The sequence below is a fragment of the Elephantulus edwardii genome, unplaced genomic scaffold, assembly GCF_000299155.1.
Source record: "Elephantulus edwardii isolate Elephantulus edwardi_28Jun2011 unplaced genomic scaffold, EleEdw1.0 scaffold00007, whole genome shotgun sequence".
In the NCBI taxonomy this organism is placed as follows: Eukaryota; Metazoa; Chordata; class Mammalia; order Macroscelidea; family Macroscelididae; genus Elephantulus; species Elephantulus edwardii.
In genome coordinates this window covers 15,892,709-15,920,373 of record NW_006399757.1, presented here as the reverse complement: position 1 = coordinate 15,920,373, position 27,665 = coordinate 15,892,709, and the positions used below count along the sequence as shown (strand labels likewise).

General features: G+C 37.4%; 1 protein-coding gene across 1 annotated transcript in view; it reads right to left on the bottom strand.

Annotated features, from left to right (window-relative positions):
• The window catches only part of LRRC72 (leucine rich repeat containing 72), a 74,904-nt gene that overhangs the window by 38,214 nt on the left and 9,025 nt on the right, over positions 1–27,665 (bottom strand). Inside the window, exons 2-3 of the mRNA XM_006880380.1 lie at positions 25,771–25,844; positions 10,220–10,289 (exon numbers count right to left, since the gene is read on the bottom strand). Coding sequence (XP_006880442.1) covers positions 10,220–10,289; positions 25,771–25,844 — 144 coding nt within the window. The remainder of the gene's footprint in view (positions 1–10,219; positions 10,290–25,770; positions 25,845–27,665) is intronic.

The following is a 27,665-nucleotide window of genomic DNA, read 5'->3' as shown; positions in this document are numbered from 1 at the left end:
CTCTATGCTAAGCCTGTCTCAACATCTCCTGTACACCTACCTCCATCACTCTAGTTATTTTGTCAATCCATCTCACCCAGGGTCTTCTTTCTCTCCTGCCCTGACCCTGGGCCCTTCCTAGCATAATGTTACCTCCTGGCAACATGCCCAAAGTATGTGAGACGGAGTTTCAAGATCCTTGCCTCCAGGAAGTGACTTGGTTTCATTTTGTGCAGGGCAGACTATTTGTTTTCTAGGCAGTCCGTGGTATGAACTCTTCAGTACCACAATTCAAAGTCATTGATTCTTCTTCTATTATTCTTAGTCATTGTCTAGCCCTCTGATACATCACAAGTATTTGTGCAAACCATGGCCTGGATCTGTCGCATCTTCATCTCCAGACTAACATCGTTGCTCTTCACAACTTTGGAGAAATCCCTAACAGCAGATTTACCCCATGCAATTTTGTGTTTTTATTTTCTAATGGCTGGTGCCAAGGGTGTTGATTGTGGAGCAAGTTGAAATTGTTAACAATCTCAATTTCCTCTCTATTTATGATGTTGCCAACTGGTCCAGAGGTGAGAATCCTTGTCTTCTTAATGTTGAGCTTTAATCTATGTTGGATACTGCAGTCCTTGACCACTTGTAGCAAATGCTTCTGGTCCTCCTCAGTTTTGGCAAGAAAGTTGTATCGTCTGCATAGCACAGGTTGTTGATGAATCTTCTTCCAAACTTGATGCCACATTCCTCCTCATAAAGTCCAGCTTACAGAATAATCTGCTCTGCATATAGATTTAAAAGTTATGGAGACATGATGCATTCCTGACACTTTCCTTTCCAATTTTGAACCATGTAGTGGTTCTTTGCTCTGTTCTGATGACTGCTTCCTTGTCCAAGTATAGGTTTCACATGATCATAATTAGATGTTCTAAGATTCCTTTTCTTCTTAAGGTTAGCTACATTTGTTGTGATCCACACTGTCAAACGCCTTAGACATTACTCTAGTACTCTATGCTAAAATCCATCTGACATTGGCTCTGATGTCCCTAGTGTCATGGCTTCTTCTAACCCCAGCACACACTTCTGGCAGTACTCTGTGGATGTACTGTTTCTGCCATTTTGGGATATTCTTCAGCAGGTTTTGCTTGCATGTGATATCCGTGATATTGTTCAATAATTTCCAGACTCTGTTGGGTCACCTTCTCTTGGAATGGGAATAAATATGAATCTCTTCCAGTCAGTGCTAAGTAGTTGTTCTCTAGATTTGTTGGCACAATCTGGTGAGTATGTCCAGAGCTGCACCCGTTTGTTGAAATATATCACCTAAGTCCTTTAATTCCTGGAACCTTGTTTCTTGCCAGTTCCATCAGAGCAGCTTGAACTTCCTCCTTCATCATTATTGCCTCTTGATCATATGCTATTTCATGAAATTATTTTGTGTCAGCCAATTCTTTCCAGTATAGTGACTGTGTACTCCTTCCATATTCTTTTGAAGCTTCTTGGATCATTCAGCATTCTTCCCATAGCATTCTTATTTTTTTTTAAATTGTTATTTTTATGAAAATTTACAGAAAAGTTGAATTTTCAGTTATTTACTGTTGCCCATTTTGTTCCTTTCCTATCCCTTCTCCCTCCCCCAGTTCATTTTCTTCTTTTTTTAAAAAAAAACTTATTCATTGTTGTACAATTTCCTCCCTCCTCCATCTTGCAGACCACTTTGTAGTGAACTCTTATTCTAGACTGTTGTCATGGAAATAATGTCTAGTGACATACTCCTTTTAGTTTTCTTCATTTGTTAAAATGCAGTGTTCATATCTAAGTATTGCAATTCAAAGCTTGAATTTGTTATTAAGTTCCTTCAGCTTAAGAAATGCTAACCAAGTTTGTTCCTTTTGATTATTTTGACTCCAGCTCTTTGCATGCTTCATTATAATACTTTGTGTTGTCTTCCGGTGCTGCCCTTTGAAATCTTTTTGTTTAGCTCCTTCCTAACTTTTTCCCCCTTTACTTTGGTTTTTCAGCACTCTAGTGAAATTTTCAGAGTCTCTTCTGACCTCTATCACAGTCTTTTTCTCTTCCTCTCTTTTTGTAATAACCTATTGCATTTTTCATGGATGATATTCTCAATAACCTCACACAGCTCATCTGGTCTTTGGTCATTAGTGCTCAACGCCTCAAACTTGTTCTGGAAATGGCTTTTAAATTAAGGTGGGGTGGACATAGGACAAATTTTCATTCTTATGGATTTAATTTCATGTTCTTTAGCATCAGCTTGGGCTTGCATATAAGTATTTGTGTATTTAGAAACATTTACACTATTGATTGCATGAACTGCACTGCTGTTGTGTGTCATGATGTTGGAACCAACCCTTAGCTGAGGCTCCATGGTTTTTAGAGGTAGTAAATCGCACAGAAGGAGATTGCCCATCCTTCATCCCAGGAGCAGCTAGTGGATTTGAACCATGTGCCTTCAAGATTGAGGCTTGCTATTTAGTGTGACTTTTTGTAAATTATGTATCTTAGCTTGAAATTTGGCTCACAGAAAATGTTCAGTTAATGACTACTATTATTTATTATTACAACCAGTATTCTTTTTCTAGTGCTTGTTGTTGTTAATGTTTGCTGTTAAGTTAGCACTGACTTTTAGTTGACCCTGCAGTGGATTTTCAGAAACAATAAATCTTAAGGGAGATTGCTCATCTTTCTCCCACAGAGAAGCTGGTGGATTTGAACAGCATGTTTGTTGTTGTTAAGTGCCGTTGAGTCATAGATGACTCATAGCGACCCAATGAACGAAAGTCCTCAACACTTGTGTGCGTGACTTTCATCCCTTCTCCAGGTTCATAGGGTTTCCGGAGGCAAGCTATTTACAGAAATGAGTGCCACTCCTGCTTCCAAGCTTATTTTAATTGGGGAGCTTCACCAAACACTGTCCACCATGGATAATCATTAACACATTTGACATATCACTGTCACAGGGTTCAGCTTCACAGCAACCATGATTTGACTCTGTACAGCAAGTGGACAAACCAGGGCTATACAACCTAGAAGAATGTTTGACCAAAAACAATTAAAACCAGGCCAGTGTTCCAGGCAGGAGGGTGAATCAAGACAAAGGTGCCACAGGGGGGGAAATGGCTGATGATAAAGGTTGGGTGGGGAAAAGAGCCACTGCAAACGTCTCTGGAGCACAGTTGTACTCTGACAAGCCTGAGGTCGACATGAGCAGAATTCAGTTCAACAGAAGGATGTGCCAACTTCAGCACCATTGACATTTTTGGACAAGATAATTCTTTGCAGAGCACGCTGCCATGGACTTTTCAAGATGTTGAGTAGCATCCCTGGCATCTTTTCACTAGGTGTTTATAGAAAATTCTTTCTCGTTCATATCATGACAACCAAAGTATCTTCAGACATTGCCCAACACCACTGAGAGGTAAAAATGTCTGCAGGTGAAACAAAGAATGATCTAGTCACACTTAATAAGTGATTTTATTTTTTTTAGGATAGCACTGAACTATTTTAACACATTATCTAATATATTCATAACAACAGCCTCGTATTATTTCTTTTAACCCCAGTTATTATTGACAGTTGCCATTCAGTCGGTTCTCTTTGCAAGATAAATGTATAACGTTTAGGTATAATTGTAGAGTATCTAAGTCAACTTGTAGGAAACCCAGGCTGAGAGAAGCTACATAACTTTCTCAAGGTCAGAGATCATAAACAGCAGAATGAGATTCAAGTCTAGATTGTTTGACCTCCAAACAATGATGCATATATATTAAATTATAATTGAACGCCTTGATTTGGAGGAACTTTCACATGTACCACCCAAAGCACATGCCTTTGAAAATATCTTGAAGCAAATTATTTCACAAGATTGAACAATAAAAGATCTTGCATAAATTAATTTTTCTTGGATTTTAATCCATAACATTCTCCAAGAAATTTTCCCCCAGCTAAAAGATTCTGCTTGGGCTTTGAGTTTAAAATTGTCCCAAGATCAGTAAATAGATGAAAACAGATTCACACCAAGGCATATTGTAGTAAAATGCTGAAACACCAAAGGGAAAGACGAGCCTACAAGGAATTGTACACACACACACACACACACACACACACACACACACACACACTCTAGAATGCCAACAGAGTTTTTAAAAACCTTTAATTCCACTTTGCACTTTGGACATCTTGCCAAAATTTGTACTTGTTTTTCCTTCACAATATAATACAAAATAACAAATGTAAGTTCAAGAAACATGCACTAAAAACAAGTATCAATCACTTTTGCCATACTCTCTTTTCCATCTTTTTCTAATCAGAGGTCACACACTGTGACCCAGACTATTTTTGGCAGCATGTTTAAGAGAGTTTTGAACTTGAATGCCCTTAAGTGCTTCATGCACTTTCCATTCCAGTTGTTAGCTGTTTGGGCCTCGAAGGTATTTGTGCTAAGTTTGCTAGAAATTATTTCAAGCTGATGAGACTTAAGCTTACATTAACACTAGCAACATTTTCATTATTCGTTTTTCCATTCAGTTGGTTAAAAACCAAGAATAAAGCTGCAGTGAAAAATTGAATGTTTTCATACATGTGACTATTTGAAGATTCAAGGCTATAAAAGTGGACTACTCCTTGAACCAAAAAAAACCCAAACAAACCCTACTAATGCCAAATCACATTTTATTTTTTTTATTAACTGATGTTCAAAATATCTAAATTGAGAATTCTAAGGATGGGCTCAATTTAGAATGAACAAGGCACAAACAACTGGCAATTCAAATGTCCGGAAGTTGAGGAATACCTATTGATTGGTATACTGATTATGTGGATTTGAATTTCAATTCAGTCTTACTCTGAAGCAAGGAATTTGGAGAGAGTTTAGAGCTCTCTAAAGGAGACAGGGAGGGAGGGGTTTTATTATTGTTGTTATGTGCTGTTGAGTTGACTGACTCATAATGACCCTATGAATAACAATCTGAACCTTGCCCTATCCTGTGCCATCTTTATCATCTCTGACATACTGGAGCCTGTGTTATAGCCACTAGTGTTGATCCATCTTGTTGAGGACCTTCTCCTTCATTGTCCCTCCACTTTTCCAAGCATCATTCCCCCCCCCCAGGACTGATACCTCCAAACAGAGTGCCCAAAGTACGGGGAGAAACGTTTCTCCATCCTTGCCTCTAAGAAGCACCTTAGTTCTACCTTCCCCATGACACATTTGTTTGTTCTTTCAGCAGTCCATTGAATAGTTTGTATTTTTCTCCAATACCACAAATCAAATGCAACAATTCTGTCATCTATGCCTTGTCCCACTTGCGCATGCATAGGAAGTAATCGAAAAGACCATGGCTTGAATCAGGTGCACCTTAGTCTTTAAACTGACACTGTTGTCCCTAGTACTCTGGAGTGAACATTGACAGCACATTATCCCATTGCAACACATCTTTCAATTACTTGTCTGCTGTTTCCAAGGGATCCAAGGGTTGTGGATCTAAGAAAGAAAAAATCGTTGACAGCTTTAATCTTTTCTCCATCTATTATGATGCTGTTTGTTGGTCCAGTGATGAGGGTTTTTGCTTTACTGTGATGAGTAATAGGACTGACATCAAGGATATTATCCATGAGGAAAGCAAAAGATTATTATAAAGGTAAGGGAGAATGAAGGGAGGGTACTACCTTCTAAATTTAGCTTCTTAGAAGAAACTTCAAGGACCATATACTTGAAGAGTTTGAGGAATGATCCTTGCAGTAGGGAATATAGTAATATGGTGTCAAATACCACCCAAGAAAGTGAATTGATTTAGGTAGCAACTTCGAGGTATCCAACTGCCTTGGCTCCAAACAGAAGGTCAAAAGTATGTGAGTGAGTCCTTGGAAGTGGATGTGTATCTCTGTAGGAATGTAGAGCCTGTAGAAATGTAGGACTTATCTTGCTCATCTAGAAAAGGCTAGGAGACTCTCAGTCACAAGTTCCACTATGAAAGAAGATGAAGTGAAGTTAATAGTGGCCAGCAAAGCAGGACTTAAGAGTTAGACCCTCTGCTGAGAAGTAAAACTGAGGTTGGAGGCATAGCACTCCCTGACCTCAAAACCTACTACACAGCAGTAGTAACTAAAACAGCATGGTATTGGTACAATGACAGGCAGATAGACCAACGGAATAGAATTGAAAACTCAGAAATAGACCCAGCTATCTATGATCAACTGATATTCGATAAGGCAATAAAAGCTATCAAATGGGGAAATGATAACCTCTTCAACAAACTATGCTGACAAAACTGACTTCCACCTAAAGAAAGCTGAAACAGGATCCACATCTCACATCATACACAAAAATGAACTCGAGGTGGATCACAAACCTGAAAGCAAAGCCCAAAACTATAACATTCATAAGAGACAAACTGGTCTAGTCCAAAGGTATAAAGCTCTAGTCCAAAGTATAAAGAGATGGCTAAATACAACCAAAAATGCACAATCTGAAGAGGATAAAATTGATGCACGGAACCTTCTAAGATTAAATCCATGTGTGCATCAAAACTTTTTCCAACAGGGAGAAAAGAAAACCTACAGACTGGGAACAAGCATGTCGTAATACCATCTCAGACAAGAGTCACAACCAAGTTTACAGAATACTCTTGGGCCTCCAAGAAAAAGATGGATAACCCAATTACAAAATGGGCAAAAGGCAGGGAAAGAATTTTCATAGAGGACTATGTTCGAATGGCAAACACATGAGGAAATGCTCCAAATCACTGGCAATAAGAGAGATGCAAATCAAAACCACAATGAGGTACCATCTCACTCTAGTAACTGTGGCAAAGTTTAACAGGGCAGTAAGTAATAAATGTTGGAGAGAATGTTGTGAGAAAGGAACTCATATATTGTTAGTGTAACTGTAAAACGGTAAAACCACTCTGGAAGAGAGTTTGGTGCTTCCTCAAAAAGTTGAACATAGAAATGTCATATGACCCAGCTATTCCACTATTTGGAATATACCCTGAGAAAATGAGAACTGAGGCACAAACAGAGATCTATACTCCACTGTGCATAACAGTACAGTTATTCACCATCACAAGAACATGGAAACAGCCAAAATGTCCAACCACAAATGAATGAATTGAAAAATAATGTACAATCACACAATGGAATCCTACACAGCACACAGGAGCAGTAACTTTATAAATTATTACCTAACTTGGGAGGGACTGGAGAGAATTATGCTGAGTGAACTTACTCAATCCAACAAAAATAAATTTTATATGAAACCATTATTGTAGAATGAGTGTAAGGATCCAAGGGGGTGGGGAAGGTTGGAAGCAGAAAGATGAGAATGTGCAAGGAGAGGGGGGAATTAATCATGAGGTTATACAATTTGTTGAGTTGGGGGATGAAGGAAATGGAAAGTATTTGTTTTGGAAAACAATGTTTTCTAATTTTGTAAAGACACTAGTACAAAATGAAAAAAAAAAAAAAGAGTGAGACCCTCTGGATGACACATGAAATGGTTTGAAACATTTGTTAGTGCCTGAAGTTGAAAAATCAAGGAAGAACTCTTGTTTCCTACATGTCTTTTCCTCCATTCCCAACACTTCTCTAACTTCATACCAATCTTTGAGAGGGCTAGAACAGAGGAGAAAGTGATGGAAAATAGTCAACCACACCTTTCGTCTATAGATGAAGCCATTTGTAGCTAACCAGTATCCTAGCTAGTTAAGGTATGGGTATTGTGGATATGTCACATTTATGAATGAAGACAAAATCAATGAATATTAACCAGGTGTTCTCGTTCCCCACCTCCACCACCTTTTTGTTTTAAAAAACATTTTAGTGTGCCTCTGGTAGAAGTTTATACAACAAATTATGCTTTCCCATTTGAAAAAAGGGATCTCTGGTGGCTTTGTGGTAAGACACTGAGCTGTCAACACATAGGCACACCTCTTTTTTTAATTAAATATCATACCTGTAGGTAATTAATAACCTTCATTTTAACTACCAATCTATAGGATTTTCGTCCCCTCTAAAACCTAAGGGGCTAGAAAGTGAGATCTAGTAGTGTAGTCTGTAGTGAGAAGTGTTGCTGACCCAAAAGATGGAGCATCTCTGGCAGTCCAAATTCAACTCTGTCTCAAAAAGAAAAAGGTAGCCAATTTCCTCCTGTGATTTATAGCCTCCTGAAAGCCTGATGGAAGGTGAGCTGGGGATTGGTTCCGACTTGACTGCAATGAGTTTGAGGTGTGTTAGCTTTTTGTTTGTTTTGAGTTTTTTAAAGGAGATAGAAATGCGTACGATTACCCAACTTTTCTTTCAGGAACTTAGAAATAGTTTCTGTAGTGTTAAGATGTTTTTCTTTTCTACCCACTCCCTTAGATCTAATAGTGTTCAGGTGGGAACATGTAAGTGAAATGAATCCTTGAAGCTCTATCAGTCACCCTTAACTTCCCTAGGGCCATGGTCTCCAGCTGACTCAACTTCAGACACCTGGTTTGATGTTGATCAGTGACTTCAACACCATTAACAATAGTGAGAAGTGCAGAACAGAGAGCTATTCAGATTGGAGAGAGTGTGGTAGGAGTAGCCTGATGGAGACCTGGAGACAGAGCCATAGTTAAAGGTTTTGCTTGCTGGACATTGAAGGAAGATCTTACTTGTAACTACTCTGAGATAAAATTTGCTGGATTACTGAAGGAAGCAGAAGTTTTTCTGGAATTTGTGTTTCTGGACTGAACGAATTTCACTGTGTGATATCTTTTGATTCTCCCACCCTTCAACCTATTTTGTCAATACACCCTACAATTGTGAGTAAATTCTGTGAGTCACTTGCAGTGCATCTTGGACCTAGTGATTAGTAGGAGTGGTGTAGGAGTGTGTGTTGGCAGAAGATATTTGACCTTATAAGAATCATTTTTATACTGTGGATATTGTTGATGTGGACAATTCCCCTTTGTGGAGTTAAAAGAGGTTAGACTCTCTGTAGATGTTCATTGAAAAGAAAAATAAACAAAATAAAAAAAAAAAAAAAAAGAATACAGGATAGATTTGGAATGTATAAGACACAATAAAAAAAAAAGTTAAAAAAAAAAAAGAAAGGCATCAATTGACTATGTGGACCTCTAATAGCTATTACAAATCAAGACTTCAATTATTTAAGAGGTTTTATTTATATCATTGCTCTGTTGGGACAAATAAAGTTGAAATTTAAGCTGAAAAAAAAAAAAGGTTAGACTCAGCTTTCCCCATGTTTTCTTTGCTGCTCTCGCAGTCCGCATTGAGAGGTTTCAAAAGGATATTTGACACAATACCTAGTTTAAAAATATCCCTGGTCAATATTCTCAGAGGCTAATTTCTTTTCTTAGTTTCATGATTTTGTTTTGCTTCCGACTAGTAGAAAGTGATAGTTGTAGCTTAAATGGATGTTTACAAGGTTTTAAGATCCCAGACACTACTCACCTCCCTAGGATGCAGAACATGGACTTTGTGAACTATATTATGCCAAGTGAGTGAGCTGTCTCATAAGACTAATATAGTAAACTTTCAAAACCAGATAACTAATCTCACAATTGTTTGATTATGTTTGAGAACTATTTTTATCTGTGCCCACTGAGTATATATGCTTGAACGTATATTTGTACTTAAGTCTTTGTCTAAATACTTTTAATCATGCACTGAAATGCATATATTTGTTTACAAATATGCCCATGCACACACAAATTTGACTTATTTGTAGTTATTTGTAGTAGTGTTGCAAAATAGCAAAAGAAATTTTTTTCCTTTCTTTTTTTTTAGTGAAAACATCCGTTATTCTTATGAGCTCCTTAGTGACATTGCTTATTTTGGTCAAACTGTGTTCATTACACCTTCATATCAAGCTATTTTGGGGACATTATCATTTTAAAACTGGAACATGATTATGGCTTAAATGTGGCATAAGATTTGGTATTACCTAAGTGAGATAAGAAAAAGAATGAGATTGTCCAAGTTTTCTTCCAGGAGCTTGGGAAGAAACAGTCTCCACTGAGAAAATTCAAGAGGACATTTGAGATAAAAGTAAAATTAGCAGTCTGGCTATATAGTTCAAGAAAAATATAGTTATGCTGTAGAGTGGTTTTAGATGGCATATTTATCTTTAACTTAAATTCAAATTAGGAAAATATTTGTACTTTTTAAAGACTAGGACTACTATAAACAAGAACTTAAGAATAGTCATTTAATTAAATAATCATTTAAAGATTACCTTGTTATGATGAAGCCATAAATATTTTAGCTTTTTAAACCTAGAAAGATCAATTACATCTGTGAGTTCTCTGAAAAGAAAAAAAAGTGAATATTAGTAATGGCATGACCTAGTAGTAATTAGAAGATCTTTCTCATTGTCCTTTGCAAGTATTTGACCCATTTAACTGCTAATTCCTGAGATTTCATCATTAATTTAATTGGTTTGGATTAAAATTTTGTTGGCAAGTTAATGTAAACAGTTAAAAGGAATTATATCACATTGGCAGAAATTTGTACCTCATTATGAGTCTGCAAGGTAAGAGAACAGAGGTAAAATTAAATATGCGTGGAAGATACTGGACTTTGAAAAGAAATGTACAAACCATAATTAGCACACAATTCGACATTTTCTGCAAAGTATTTCTTTTATGGTTAATTTTCATCTTGGTCAAACCAGTTAGTAACTGTAGGATTCCAAGAAACAGAGAATAAGTGAACTTTTAATTCTTTATTATTTCTAGGTCTAAATTATTACCTGCCCTTTTTTACTGTTTGGGACTCAAACATTCCAAGTGGATCTTGGAGTCTGAGCTGGTGCAGCTTATCCAGCAGAGGGGCAGGCACAAGGTTAAGTTAGAGCAAATGACTATCAAAAATACCCTGAGGACAGGCAGGCATTTAACTATGGATACTTGAGCATGTAGACCTCAAACTTATTTCTTCAGAGCAGAAAGTGTGAGACTCAGGCATGTGTTCAAAGACATACATATGTATTATGAAGTATGCTGGATATTTTTCTAAGCAATTTAATTGATGCTCATTGATATTACATATGTATAATAAGATCTGCTCCTTTGGTTGATGTTACCCATTAATATTTATAAATTTTGCCCTTTTCACCCTCCCTCTTTTTATTTTTATTTTCCCCTTACTCTTTTTAAATATATGCAAACAACATTTTTTATCAAGAGAAACTATTTTCTCCAACTTTTTTTAATTGAAAAATTTGAAACCTAAAAAAATAAAATTGAAGGGATAGTACAATGAAGATTTGAAGAACCTGCATAATTTTTTTGAACCTGCATAATTTTAAACATTTGGTCACATTTATGGTATATCTATCTATCTATCTATCTATCTATCTATCTATCTATCTATCTATCTATCTATCTATCTATGGTAACCTTGTGGGTAAGAAGTTCTACTGCTGGTGGTTTGCTTCTTGGGAAAAAGATTGGTAATCTCTTTTACTTCAGGAAATTCCAGCTTCTAGAATCCCACTGAAGAGTCTGCAATGAGCTGGTTCTGACTCAAAGGTATGTAACATTTTCTGCTGCTGTTGTTGTGTGCCCTAGTGTTGGAACAAATCCATAGCTGACCCACCAGAGGGTATTATTATTATTAATTTGAATGAACATATAGAGAGATTTTGGATTTCCATTCATTCATTGTTGCACTTTTCTCTGCATCCCTCCCACCTCCCGGTTCACTTTTCTCTCTTTGAAAAGTAAAAGTAAAATTCCTTCATTGGTATACAATCCCCTGCACCCCCGACCCCCACCCCGAGTATACTCCACTCTGCAACCTTCATTCCAGACTCTTATGATAATCATAATGCCCTAAAATATATTACTTTTTTTTATTTTTTATTTTTTCATTATTACTTATAAACTGTTCTCTCCTTCATCCATTTTGGAGGCTGCAGTCCTTTACCCTCTGCAGTAAGCGCTTCAGGTCCTCCTCATTTCCACAAGCAGGGTTGTGTTATTTTCATAATGCAGATTGTTGATAGATCTTCTGCCAGTCTTGACCCCACATTTCTCCTCATAAAGCCCAACCTCCCAGATAATCTGTTCTGCATAAAGGTTGAAAAGGTATGGAGATAGGATGCATCCCTGGCGTATGTCCTTCCCAATTTTGAACCATGCAGTATTTCCTTGCTCTGTTCTGATGACTGCCTCTTGGTCCATGTATAGGTTTTGCATTAGCACGATCGAGTGTTCTGGGATTCCCATTCTTCTCAGAGTCAGCCACAGTTTGTTATGATCCATGCAGTCAAACGCTTTTGCATAGTCAATGAAACACAAATAGAAATTCCTCTGGTATTCTCTGATTTCAGCTAAGATACATCTAACATCAGCTACAATATACCTAGTACCATGACCCCTTCTAAAGCTAGCCTGGACTTCTGGCAGTTCTCTGCTGATGTGCTGTTCCAGTTGTTTTTGGATAATCTTCAGTAGAATATTGCTTGCATGTGAAATCAATGATATTGTTCTGTAGTTTCCACACTCTGTTGGGTCACCCTTCTTTGGAATGGGAACAAATATAGATCTCTTCCAGTAAGTCGGCCAAGTGGTTGTTCTCCAGATTCCTTGACACAACTTGGTGAGCACATCCACGGCAGCATCTGTTAGCTGAAATATATCAATTGATATACCATCTATTCCTGGGACCTAATTTTTTGCTATTTCCTTCAAAGTAGTCTGAACTTTTTCCTTCATCACCATAGACTCTTGCTCATATGTTGTTTCATGAAATTCTTCTGTGTCTTCCAATTCCTTTCGATACAGTGACTCAGTATATTCGTTCCATCTTCTTTTAATACCTCCTGGATCTTTTAATATTCTGCCTATTGAGGCTCCATGTCAAGAAGACAAAGGTTCTCACCACTGGACCATTGGCAGCATCAGGATGGATGGTGAAGAGATTGAGATTGTTCACAGCTTTAGTTTGCTTGGCTCCACAGTCAATACTCTTGCTACCAGTAGCCAGGAAATTAAAAGACGTATTGCCACGGGAAAGTCTGCTGTAAGGGACCTCTCCAAAGTACTGAAGAGCAATGGTGTCTCTCTGGAGACCAAGGTGAGTCTGAGACAGGCCATGGGCTTGGCTATCACTTGTTATTTATTAGAGTGTTGGACAATGACTAAGGAGGATAAAGGATAATTGATGCCTTTGAGCTGTCGTGCTGGAGAATAGTATTGAGAATACCATGGACTGCTAGGAAAACAAAACAGATTCATCCTGGAAAGGGTCAAACTGTGTGGCTCCTTGGGGGCAAGGATTCTGAGGCTCCATCTAACACACTTTGGACATGTTGTAAGGTCCGGTCCTTGGAGAAGGACATCATGCTTGGGAGGGTGGAGGGACAGCGCAGGAGAGGAAGGCCCTCTATGAGGTGGATTGATTCAGTTACTGGGGTAATCAGTATGGGAATGTCAGAGACAGTGTGATAGTTACAGGACAGAGCACAGTTTAGGGCTGTTGTACATAGGATCGCTATGAGTCGCAAGCAACTTGAGGGCACATAACAACAATTCCCTCTTCTGTTTCAATGCAGTATATATAATTCATCCAGTTTTTTTCATTCTTACTCCAACTTTGATGTCAGTCCCATTCTACAGCAATAGCATTATGCAGTATTTGTCCTTCTGTGATTGAGATATTTCACTCAGCATAATGTCCTCCAGGGTCACCCATTTTGAATAATATTGAATGAGTTCCTTGTTTTTCAATGCAGTGTAGTATTCCATTGTGTGAATATACCACAGCTTCTCTATCCATTCATTCATTGATGGGCACTTAGGCTGCTTCCAACTCCTTTCTATTGTGAACAAAGCCATGATAAGCATGGGTGTGCATATATCTACCAAGGACTATAAACTTCATTAAAGAAAAGCTTGGAAGAACTCTAGTAGTCCTAATCCACAACATAAACAGTCTTCCGAGTATTCTGATAAATCTACAATCAGAAGAAGATAAAATAGATGAATGAGACATTCTAAGAATCAAATCCCTATGTACATCCAAAACTTCTCCAACAGGGTAAAAAGGGAAGCCACAAACTGGGAAAAAGTATTTTTTAATGACATGTCAGAGAAAGGACTTTTATCTAGAATTTATAAAATGCTTAGCACCACCAAAGGGTTTTAAGAGGCAATAAATCACATGGGAGGAGATTAGCCATTCTTCTCCCAGGTGGTGCATTTGAACTTCATGTCTTTGTGATTGCAGCACAGCTTCTTACCACTAAGCTACCAGAGCTCTCTAACAAAATCCTTCAAATAACTGGCAGGCATTTTGGGGACAGCACAAGCAAAATTAATAAGAGGTGTGTGTGTGTGTGTGTGTGTGTGTGTGTGTGTGTGTTGAGTTTTTTTCACATTTAAACTTTTGATATTTTTTTTACTCAGAATCTACAAACATTTTAAAGACATTTATTTCTATGCCAATAAACACATTTAGCAGTAATGAAAGAAATTACTTTGATGAAGAATTAAAAAGACTAACTTTCCTTCAAATGTCCGGAAATCATAACAAGAAAAAAATATATATATGTTTTTTGATAAGTTTCTTATTATTTGCAAATGAGTTGCAGACTTCTTAAGGTAGGCAACCTATTATTAAACACTTAATCTTATATTTCCCCCATATCAGGACATCCTCCTGAATAACTACCATTATCACAACCAAGAGCATGAATTCAGTGGTAGTTGTTATTTTTGTTACGTGATGTCGAGTCAGTTGTGACTTATTGTGACCCTATGTACGACAGCTCTGAAGCCTGCCCTGTCCTGAGCCAGTCTCACTAATTCCTACACACCAACCCCCACTGCCCCAGTTAGTGTGTAAATCTATCTCATTTGGATTCTCCTCTCCTGCTCTGTCCCACCACCCTTCCAAGCATGATGTCCTTCTCTAAGGACCAGTCCTCCCTGGCCACATGCTCAAATATGTGACAGAGCTTCAAAATCCATGCCTCCAAGGAGAAATTTGTCTCTTTGACGAGTACTTTGGAGAAGTCCCTGAATGCAGATTTTCACAGTGAAATTCGTCTTTTGATTCCCTGACTGCTGGTGCCGAGAATGTTGACTGTGGAGCCAAGCAAGCTGAAATTGTTAACAATCTTAATTTCCTTTCCATCTGTCATGGTGCTGCCAGTTGATCAGTGGTGAGAATCTTTGTCTTCTTCATGATGAACTTCAATCCATATTGAAGACCACAGTCCTTGACCCTCTGCAGCAAGTGTTTCAAGTCCTTTTAAGTCTCAGCAAGCAAGGTTGTGTCATCTGCATAATACAGTTTTTGATGAGTCTTCCTCCAATCCTGATGCCACATTCCTCCTCATAAACTCCAGCTTCCCGAATGATTTATTCCACATATAGATAGAAAAAGTGTAGAGATATGATGCATCCCTGATGCACTCCTTTCCTGATTTTGAACCATGCAGTGTTTCTTTTCAGCACATAGCAACAATAACATACTATGATAGGTTTTTAAGCAGAATTGGCATCCACTTTCTAAAAAACATGCCTCTAGAAGCTCTATGGACTTTGATAAATGTCAGTAGTTGTAGAGGAGCTTCAGGTCTTTTGTTCAACTCGAAGGCAATCAACAACAACAAGTGTTTCCTTACTCTGTTCTGATTATTGCTTCCTAGTCTAAGTATAGGTTTCACATGAGCACAGTCAAGTATTCTGGGATTCCCATTCTCCACAAGGTTAACCACAATTTGTCGTGATCCACAGTCAAATGCCTTTACATAGTCAATGAAACACAGACAAACATTCCTTGGGTACTCTAGTATCTAATATACTGATAATTTTTCTACATATATTACTTTTTAATTTTTTAAAAGTCAGAATATCATAAAAATGTCTCTATTATTTATTATTTTTAGTATTCATAAATTTGAACTGGTTTCCCTGTCTCCTTTTCTCCTCTCTCTTAGCTTTGATATTTTGAAGAGTCCAGGACAAGGATCTGATGAAATGTCCCTTGTTCTTTATTGGCCTGGCTACTTCCTCATGATAACATTACATGGATAGTTTACTTCTTACTGTATCACATCAGGAGGCATTTTCTGTGAGTTTGTCCCTTTCTTGGTGAAGTGAAGTTCATTCATTTGGTTAAAGTGGTATCTGTCAGTTCTTGTTATTGTAAAAGTAAAAATTTCATCACAGAATAGTAGTATGCAGGAAAAACCCCAGAGATCACATATCTATCTTGGTACCAGCAGATCAATAGCTTTAGTTTTAATTGATGATCCTTATACAGATCAATGAATTCATCCGAGGTTATAGAATAGTGCTATTTTTTTAAGGTTCTCATTTCCCATTTATTAGCTCTTTTTCTCCTCTACTCCTCCTTTCTTTCTCTCATTCTCTCTTTCTCCTCTCAACATTTTTCTTCCTGTTTTTCCACCCACTACTGTTCTTTCCCCTGTTCTTTTTTTTAATTAAATTTTATTCATTTTAATGAACATTTACAGAGATTTTGGGTTTTCATTCATTCATTGTTGCACTGTTTTCTCCACCCTCCTCCCCAGTTCGTTCTTCTTCCCCCCGCCATGTCTGTTTTAATTGTCCAATTGCCACAGTGCTTGTCAAAGCCAGTTCTGATTAATCTCCTTTGTCAGTGTGTCCCTTGCCATTCCCTATCACTCCTCCCTGAGAGAGACTTCACCCTGATTCATAAGGAAAAGGGGATGGTGTATTCTCTTAGCTACTTCCTGCTGAAAAGGGATGCTGTGGGTTTCAGGGTGAATGTCTTCTCTCACTACTCTAAAGGGCCCCCTTGGCAGTAGGAAACACATAGACTATTTATTATGGAGATTGATTTTGGAATTTAGATGCACTGTTATCAATTGTGCTTAGCCGTACATGTTCATATCCTTGAAGATGTATCATGGAAGTGTTGCAGCAGTAGAAGATGCAAATTTAACTAACAAGTTAAAAGTGCATGTGTCAAAAATGGAAAAGCAATAATATTCTGAGTAGAGGTTCTAATAGTGGCACAAATCAAGTTACAGAGGTAAGGTGGTTCCATTGCCATCCTTACACTAACTTAATTCTTTTTTTTTAAATTTAAATTTGTTATTCATTTCAGTGAAAATTTACAGAGGCTGTGGATTTCCATTCATTCATTGTTGTAGATTTGTCCCCTCCCAAGGCTCCCCCCCCTCACCAGACATTACCCTCTTGGAAAAGTAAAAGAAAAGATTCTTTCATTATTTTACAAACCCTCCCCCAGGTCCACTCCACAATGTAGCCATTGCTCTAGACTCCTGTCATGACAGAAATACCTAATCACATATCTCTTTTAAACAGTTTTCTCCCTTCTCTGTTTCAGAGCAGCATACATTATTGAGCCCATCTTACTCAGTCTCTCCCCAACCCCAAGGACAGTCCCATTCTACAACAGTGGCACCATGCAATATTTGTCCCTTTGTGACTGGGACATTTCACTCAGCATAATGTTCTCCAGAGTCAACCATTTTGAGTAATATTGCATGAGTTCCTTGTTTTAAAATGCAGCATAGTATTCCATTGTGCGAATATACCACAGCTTCTCTAGCCATTTGTTTGTTGATGGGCACTTAGGTTGTTTCCAACTCCTTGCTATTGTAAACAAAGCTGCAATAGACATGGGTGTGCATATATCTGCTTGGGTGTCAGTTATGGTCTCTTCTGGGTATATTCCCATTAGTGGTATTGCTGGGTCAAATGGTATCTCTATTTGCAACTTTTTGAGAAAGCGCCATACTGCTTTCCACAGGGGTTGCACCATTTTACACTCCCACCAACAGTGAATCAGGGTTCCAGTTTCTCCACAACCTCGCCAGCATTTGTTGCTTGCTGTTCTGTTAAATTTTGCTATTTTGACTGGGGTGAGATGATATCTCATAGTTGTTTTAATTCCCCTGTTCTTTAATTATCTCAAATTGAAAGAGTCTATGCACTATCAGTCTTTAAGCAGTTGCCTGTTTTCTGGCATAAAAACATTCTATATTCCCTCAAAGCAATACTTAACAGGGGGTTTGCAAACAGAGTACTTTCTTCTTTCTTACTGTAGATATGTGGCTTAATTCTGGGAAAAAGCACTTGAGCCTTGGCTCATGCTCACTGTGCCATTAAATCCCTGTGTACTTGTTTGACTATCTATATTACACATGCAGATAGGTAGTGGCTCAAACCTTCAAGCAGCCATAAGACTGCTGATAAACGAGACACACATACAGCCACTGGCATCAACTGTTCTTTAGATTATATGTTCTTTTGTGGTTATGCAAGAAATGTGTACAGTGTTGGTAAAGTAAAAACCTTCATTATTATTTACAAAAAGCAGGTCGTAATCAATAACAACAGTATCAGAGGGCCAATGCTTATGCTTCCCCAAATTCCTCATGTGCATTCTTTCACAAGGGAGACAAGCTTGTGTTCAGGTCAGATACTGTGTTCATATCACACTGCACCTACCCAACTATTAGGGTTTCCACTTTGCTTTGAGATCTTTGCTGCTAGCTTCCACCCTGATCTCTGGGCTCTGGGCCTCTCTAACTGGCCACATTACCTGGTTTGCCCACAAGGAGTGAGGAACACAGTTTCTGTAAAGGACACACTTCTATCTCTCTTGCCATGCACAAGTGTTAAGAACTCATTTAATTCTGTTGGCAAGTCTCTTCCAGAGTCATCTGGCTCCATTCTGGTATAGTTAAGACCCCTGCAAAGGGGGCTCTGAGGCAACTTCTTGACAGGACAAACTCTGTTTTATATGGGCAAATAATTTAGCTCTTTTATGATACTGAAAAACCTCCTTCCCAATGGCATCGTAGATCTATCTCCACAAGCCAATAATCCCACCACAACCACTTTGCTCCATGGATCAAAAAGTTACTTTTATTACTTTAAGCTATTTTCAGAGCTCTAGTGGCCTAGTGGCAAGAAGCTGTACTACAATCCTGAAGTCATGAGGTTTGAGGCCACCAGCTGCTCCATAAGAGAAGGATGGGTAATTTCTTCCCGTGTGAGTAACTACATCTGAAAACATGCTGGAGGCATGGGTTGGTTCAAACTCTTGGTATACAAAAATAATTTCTAGGTTCTTGGAGATTTTGACCGTAGGGATCCTTGCAGATATCTGGACACTATTTCAGACTCTTCTTGGCAAAGTTCTTTGAACCTCTGTGGGATTTAGCCCTTACATAAGCCCGCTGCTGTTAGGTGCTGAGAATCAGCTCTAACTCATGGCTACTGTCTGTATGATGGACACAACTTTGCCCAATCTTGCTCATCTTCACAACCTCTGCTGTGCTTAAGGCCATTGGTGCAGCCACTCTGCCAATACATCTCTTCAAAGTCTTACTCTTTTCCACTGACTTTACTTTATCAAGCATGATGTCTTTTTCAAGAGCATGACCTCACCTCATAAAATAATAAAAATATATGAGTAGGTGTCACAATCCTCAGAAACATTCTTGCTACACTTTGTTTAAGACAGACTTATTTGTTCTCTTGGAAGTCCATGATAGAGTCAATGTTTTTTGCCCGACACAAATCAAAGACATTACTACTATAATTGAGAAATTATGGTACATTCACACAATGGAATACCTGCAGCAAGCAGGAGCAATGATTTTGTAAATTATTACCTAACTTGGGAGGGATTGGAGAGCTTTATGCTGAGTGAACTCAGTCACACAAGGACAAATATTTCATAAAACTGTTATTGTAGAATAATAGGATCCAAGGGGGTGAGAGAGGGTGGAAGCAGAAGGATGAGGATGTGCAGGGGGAGGGTGGATTAATCATTGGGTTGTACAATTTGATAAGTGTGGTTGGGGTGAGGGCAATCGGAACAATCTGTTCTGGAAAACAGTGTATTGGAATTTTGTAAATACACTACCATGATAAAAAAGAAGATATTACCATTGCTTCAGTTTTCTTATTCACCGTGCAACTTTCGCATATATATGAAGTCAATGAAAATATCATGGATTGGATTAGACACATCTTAGTCTTTAAACTGGAGTACTTGCTCTTTAGCACTTTAAGGAAGATCTTGACAGCATATTTGCCAATTGCAATAATACATTGTTTGATTTCTTTACTGCTACTGCTATTAGTGTTAATTGTGGACCAAAGTAGAGCAAAATCTTTGACACCATCAATCTATTTGGCAATTATCATGTTTCGTCTTGTTTTTTTTAACTTGTCCCATAGTGAGGATTTTTGCTTTCTCTATGTTGAATTGTATTACATAATGAGGGCTTGACTCTTCAGTCTTTATATGTAAATAATGATTAGACTTCCTCTAATCTTAATGTCTCATTCTTCTCTAATTAAACTTCTTGGATTATTTGGTCAGCATAAAGACTGAATAAACAGTGAAAGAATGCAGCTCTGCCACACATCTCTCCTGATTTTAAACTATTCGGCATCTCTTTGCTCAATAAGAACACGTATTGTGTTGCTCTAGGCCCAGGTTCCTCATGAACACAATTAAATGCTCTAGAGTTCTCATTTTTCTTAATGTTGTTTTGGTGTACTGTCTAGTCAGAAGTGACTCATAGCTGACCCACCAGCAGGTTTTCAGAGGCAATTAATCACATGAGAGGAGATTGCCCATCCTTCTCTTGCAGAGCAACTGGTGGACTTGAACTGTGTCTTTGGGATTGCAACATAGATTTTCACCACTTGTTGTTGTTGTTAAGTGCTGTCAAGTCATAGATGACTCATAATGACCCTGTGAACAAAAGACCTGAACACTTGTATAACTTTCATCGTATCTCCACATTCATAGAGTTTCCGGAGGCAGGCCATTTCAAAAGTGGATGCCACTCCTGCTTCCAAGCTTGTTTTAATTGGAAAGCTCCACCAAACACTATCCACCATGGATAACCATTATTGCATTTGACACATGAGTGTCACAATGTTTAGCATTACAGCAACCACGTGTTACCTCTGTACAGCAACCACGAGTTGCTTCCATACAGCAAATGGACAAACCAGTACTACACCATGTAGAAGAATGCTTGACATAAACAATTAAAATCAGGCCTGAAGATCACAGATTAAAATCACCCACCTTTGACTTAGTGCATAACTTTCTATTCACTAGGTCAACAGAGCTCTATGTTGTTGTTATTGTTGTTAAGTGCCATCGAACCACTAGAATACTATCCATAATGTATTATAATATGCATAATGGAATGCTTTTGTATAGACAACAAAATAAAAATAGTGTTCTGGTAGTCTCTTCTTTATGCCAAACTTCATCTGATGTCAGAGACTATCCCTTGTTTTACCTCCTTTCCTATGTCCAGATTTAACCTCCAGCAGTTCTCTACTGAAGTACTGTTCCAGTAATTTTTCAATTTACTTCAGCAAGATTTAACTGTAGATGATATTATTGATATTTTTAATAATTTTTGCATACTGCTGTATAATTTTTGTTTGTTTGTTTAATTAGCCCAAGATGAATTGTGTTGGTTGGCAGGTAGCTATCTTTCAAATTTCTTAGCAAAGACGAGTGAGCATGCCAAGGGCTGGACTCATTTTGTTGAAACACTTCCTTTGGTATTCTGTCAATTCCTGGGGCTTACTTTTTGCCAATATTTTAGTGCAGCTTTGATTTCTTCATTCAGTATCATTAATTGTTTATCATATGAACACTGACCAATTCTTTTTGTTATCATCACTCTGTATATTCCTTTCATCTTCTTTTGATACTTTTTACTCCATTCAATCTTTTGCCCATAGAATTATTCAGTATTGCAATTTAGGGTTTGTATTATTTTTTTTCCTTCAGTTTTTTTAACTGAAATAATAATGTGTTCCTTCCTTTTGTTTTATATTTTGTTTGCACATTTCATTATTTCACTCTGCTTTCACTCTTTGAAATCCTCTCAGCTATCTTCACATTTCTTTCTTTTGTTTTAGCTTCTAAAGAAAGTTTCAGAGTCTCTTATGACATACATTTTAGTATTTTCTTTTATACCTGTCCTTATCCTTTTGCTTTCTTTATATTTGATGTCCTTAAGGTCATCCCACAACTCATCCGGTCTTTGGTCATTAGTATTCAGTGTATTAAATCTGTCTTAGAGATCATCTATAAATTTAGGTAAGCTATATAGGTGGGTGACTCTATTTCACAGACCTCAGGCCTGCCTTTAATTGTTTTTGGTGAATCATTCTTCTAGGTCAAATAACCCTGGTATGTCCACTTGCTGTGCAGAGGTAACTCATTGTTGCTGTGAAGCCGAACACTGTGACACTGATGAGTCAAATGCGATAATGGTTACCTATGGTGGACAGTATTAGGTGGAGCTCCCTGATTAAAACAAGCATGGAAGCAGGAGTGGCATCCACTTCCATAATAGCTTGCCTCTGGAAACCCCATGAGCCTGGAGAAAGGACGAAAGTTATACATGTGTCCAGGTGTTTCATTCATAGGGTCGCTATGATTTACTTACTACTAGATGGTATTTAACAACAACAACAACAACAACAACAACATATTCAAGATTATGACACCTCTAAAGTGCTGAAGTGCAAGGAAGTCAGTCTGGAGACTAAGGTGTGTCTGATACATGCCATGGTCTTCTCAATCACTTGCTATGCATCAGATAGCTGGACAATGACTAGGAATGATAGAAGGAGAATTGATGCCTCTGAGCAGTGGTGTTGGAGAAGAGTATTGAACATAGACTGCAAGGAAAATGAAAATGTTTGTCCTGAAGAGGGTGAAGCCGGGCTGCTCCTTGGAGGCAAGGATTCTGAAGCTTTGTCTGACATACTTTGGACATGTTGCAAGGAAGGACCAGTCCTTGGAGAAGGACATCAAGCTTGGGAGGTTTGACGGACAGTGCAGGAAAGGAAGACCCTGATGAGACGGATTGATTCAGTGACTGGGGACTGGGGTAATAATGGGCATAAGTGTGTTGGAGATGGTGAGATTGGCACAGGATAGGGTAGAGTTTAGTTAGGGCTGTTGTACATAGGGTTGCTATGAGTCACAGGCAACTCGACAGTACATAACAACAACAACATATTGATTCTTGATTAATTTTCTTCATCTTCAATTTGTACTTGCATATGAAAAATTGATGGTGCCCAGCTGGCCTCTGATCTTGTTCTGCTGATGATTTTAAGTTTTTTTGCTGTCTTTTTCCACACATATTTGTTTCTTTGATTCACAATTGCATTTTTTTTAACTTTTAAAAAAATTATTTTAAATGAACGTTTACAGAGACTTAGGGTTTCCAGTCATTCATTGCTGCACTTTTCTTTCTGTCCCCCCCACCCCCCTTTTTGGACCAATTCACTCTTCTCCTTGAAAAGAAAAAGAAAAACTCTTTCATTGTTATGCAATCCCTCCTCCCAAGTCCACTCCACTATGCAGTCTTCACTCTGGACATCTGCAATGACAAGAATACCAATTCATGTGTCCCTTTTAAACAGTTCTCTCCCTCATCTGTTTCAATGCAATATACAGCACTCCTCCCCTCCTTTTTTGTCTTCCCTCAATCCTGATGTCAGTCCCATTTTACAACAGTGGCCCTATGCAATATTTGTCCTTTTGTGACTGAGATATTTTACTCAGCATAATGTCCTCCAGGGTCATCCATTCTGCATAATATTTCATGAGTTCCTTGTTTTTCAATGCTGTATAGTATTCCACACAATTGAATTCTTGTGTATTTGGTGAAGTACTCATGTATTGTTACCATTTAATTTTTTAAAATCACATAATAAATTAAATATTATATGATAAAAACATTTATATAAGTGTTCACAATGAATATATCACATGTCATACATGTATATAGTTATATTAGAGACAGAGAAATTGGCTCAGGTTATAGTAGGATTTAGAGCTGTTGAACATGGGGTTGCTATGAGTCAAAGTCAACTCGATGGCACATAACAACAACAACATTCTTAGGATAGGAAATATGTTTTAATCTTCACACAAGAAGATCCTAATGCTGGAAAATCAGTATTTCTATTTTTTCTAATATTTTAAAATTAATTTTATTGTAATATATTGCTGTGGTGCTGAACCTTGTGCCATTGGAGTGTCAAATGCCATAACACTTATCCAAGGTGGACAGTGTTTGGTGGAACTCCCAGTTTAAGACAGGTTTGGAAGCAGGAGTGGCATCCACTTCCTAAACAACATGCCTTTGGAAATTCTATGAAATTTGATAAATGACAATAGTTCTAGAAAGGCTTCAGGCCTTTGGTTCATAGGGTCACTGTGAGTCATACTCAACTCAACAGCAATCAACAACAACAACAACAACAACATTCTTACCTCCTAATCAGAAATGTACAATTGTAAAAATCAGGGGAGATTTAGATATGTGTGCTTGTAAGCATGCAAAACGTTTACCACTATTATGAAAGTAATCAATTTATAGAAAGATTTGACGCATGGCATTAAGTGTATCAGAATTCCATGTCAATCTGCTCTATTTGAAATTTTTAAGTTATCTGAAAGTCACTAAATATTTAAAGATATCTTAAATGCATTTATTATCAAGAGAAAAATGGCCATTAAATGAGAAAATGTTTTCTGATTAATTAGAATTTAAAATAACATGTACATAACATTTATTAATAAGAAACAAAAAACAAGATAAAAATAATCATTTTTATAATGTGATAAAAATCATTATTTGATAACATGGTTTCACCTATAAAGTAGCATTTTCTTTAAAAAATAGCTAATATCCATAAATTGCTTATGAGTAAAAATTACACTGAGCTTATTTTAAAATAGTACAGAGAATTCACATGGATTAAAAATCATGAAAGGAGAGAAAATAATAGGGCTATTAAAATACAACTCTGGCTCCAGATAGTATTATTTATTGACTAGGAACAACTGTAGGGTCTGGATCCAAACCTACCCATCATATTTTCTGTTCTTACATGTAGTTTCTGTCTTATAATGTAGGAAACAAACAAACAAACACTGCTCTGAATAGCATACTGTTCTATCATCTGCCACTATAGGGAATTTGAATAAAATCAAGAAGAGTTATTGTTATAAGAAAAGAGTTTTCCATTTACCAGTAAAAGGTTAATAATCATTACTATTTCATAATAATCTTGTTATATGAGGTCGAATTGAGATAGACTCAGAGCTGACCCTCTAGCAAGTTTTTAGAGGCTGTAAGCAGCATGGAAAGAGACTGTATATCTTTCTCCCTCAGAGCAGCTGGTGGATTTGAACCACCTATCTACAACAGTTAAAGAACAGGGTTCAGATATTCTGTTCATAGCGTCACTATGAGTCGTACTCAACTCTACAGCACCTAACAACAACAACAACAACATAACTTTGGGTTGGCAATGCAACTCCTAGGACATCAGAAATCCCTTGATGTTTATACATGCCATCAAGGCGGAACCAACAAATAGCTGACCCTCTAACGGGTTTTCAGAGGCAGTAAATTTCATGGAAGGAGATTTCCCATCCTTTTCCTCTGGTGCAGCTGGTAGATTTGAACTGCTTGTATTTGGGATTTCAACACTGCTTTTTACCACTCGACCACCGGAACTTTAGAACTCCAATATAACAATATTAATCATAGTAACATTCATACCCAACTGGAAAATAGTCTCTCTAATAGAGATTATTGATCTCAGTGAAGGATAAAGTAATCAGAATTAATATGGTATTTACCCCTTTAGTCCTTGAAGGAAAAACCATGGAGAAGAATATTTTAATCTATGAAACACAAAATGATATTTTAATTCTTACATCAATTAAACTTACTTTTGACAAAGGAACAGCTCAAAGACATCAGCATCCCGCTTGTATCCACATAGCTTTAGCTCATCTTCAATTGCCTGATAACATATAATTAATCTGTCAAATCACATTCCGATGAGCAAAAATACGGAGGCATTTGCAGTCAATAACAATAACGTCTACAAAGAGATCAAAAGGAAGGTGTATATGGAGACAACCACTCCACACTGATAAATTCCAACCCTACAATTATATATTATTTACTTGTTTTTGTGGTTGAATTTCATTATCCTTAATCTTGAACACAGATGTGTAAATAATTTTTAGCCAGAGAGGAAAAAAAAATGTTTATGTACATGTCTGCGTACAAAAATAAGATTTTGATTCTTTGTGAAGCAGAATTATTTCACTCTTAATAATAACTGTTAAATGTTACTTCAAACACAAGGAATTAGTATCTCATAGGCTTCTTATATTTCCAGGAGGATGACGAATTGGGGACCTAGGCTATGATAAATGCTATCGTAGATACTATGTCACATGCTAAGCACTCCGTGATTTGCACTTAGTAAATTCTCAATAGATGTTGGAAAAATGAGTGAGTGATTATAATTTTCTGTGAGTAAATAAATGCACATTTTCCCTTTGCAAGGGAAGAATCTTCATTTTTTTTAAGGATTTCTAGCAAACTTCTACCATGGGAATTTTGACATAGAAGAAACAGCATTTTTAGTTTTGAAACTAAAGACTCAATAATAGCTATTTAAGTGCTTTTCCTTTTCTCAAGAATCTTGGTTCAGTTACCAAATGGCATTCATATTCCTTGTAGTCTAAGATGACATGGGAAAAATCAAAACCCATCCATAATTTGCTTCACAAAGACACTAGCTAACAAGACTCAACAAAAGCAAAAAGGATAACCGTTGTTGCACTTCTGGAATCTGATAAACATCGTAATTACTCGGTCAAAACAATCACCAAATTTCAGCTGTGATGTTGTGGGTGGCGAGGTTGTAATGTCAGTAAGTAATCTGTGAGATTATGATGAGGTTTTTGTTATTTAGAAAAGGACTTTGTTGTTATTAACTGTCATTGAGTTGATGCTGACTCATGGCAGCCTTATATGTACAAAATCCTGCCTGGTCCTGTCACCAGCAAGTTCAAGTCCACGCAAGTGGACTTTCAGAAGGGATGTGTGTGTGTGTACACATACATACATACATACATTCATAAGTAAAAATGATGGCTCTCTTAGGAATGGAAATGGAGATCAGCTGCTAATTTATTGTCCCAAACTTGTTTTGCTACCTTTTTAAGTAAGCTGAATCTGGGGGTTTAGGGAGTTTCACAGACAAGCACATTAAATTTGGGACTTGAAAAACTCACACTTAAACATTCACATCTGAAAATCTGAACTTAAACATTTAACTGACAGAAGAATATGTTTTGATAAATTCCACAATAAAGATGGAGCTTGAAAGTATTAATGCTAATGAAACAAGTCAATTACATAAAGACAGATTTGTATTGTCTCAGTTGTATTAAAGGTAAGAACAGGCAAATGTATAAGGACCAAAGTTACCAAGGATGTAGAATAGCAGGAGTAGGGGGAGTTGTTGTTTATAGAGCACTAACTTCCAGTTTTAAGTAATGGAAAAATTGCACTGATAAATAGTAGAGCTGCTCAGAATTAAAAATTCTTATGGATTCCAGATTTTCTAGAAATGTGAAGACTATAAAAATCCCTGAAACTGTTGCCTAGAGATAAGAGTGTTGCACTTTTTCCCCTGCTCCTCCCTCCCACCTTCTCTTTGAAAAGTAAAAGAAAAATTCTTTCATTGTTTTACAATCCCTCCCCTCAGGTCCATTCCACTATGCAGCCTTTGTTCTGGACTCCTGTCATGACAAAAATACCTAAT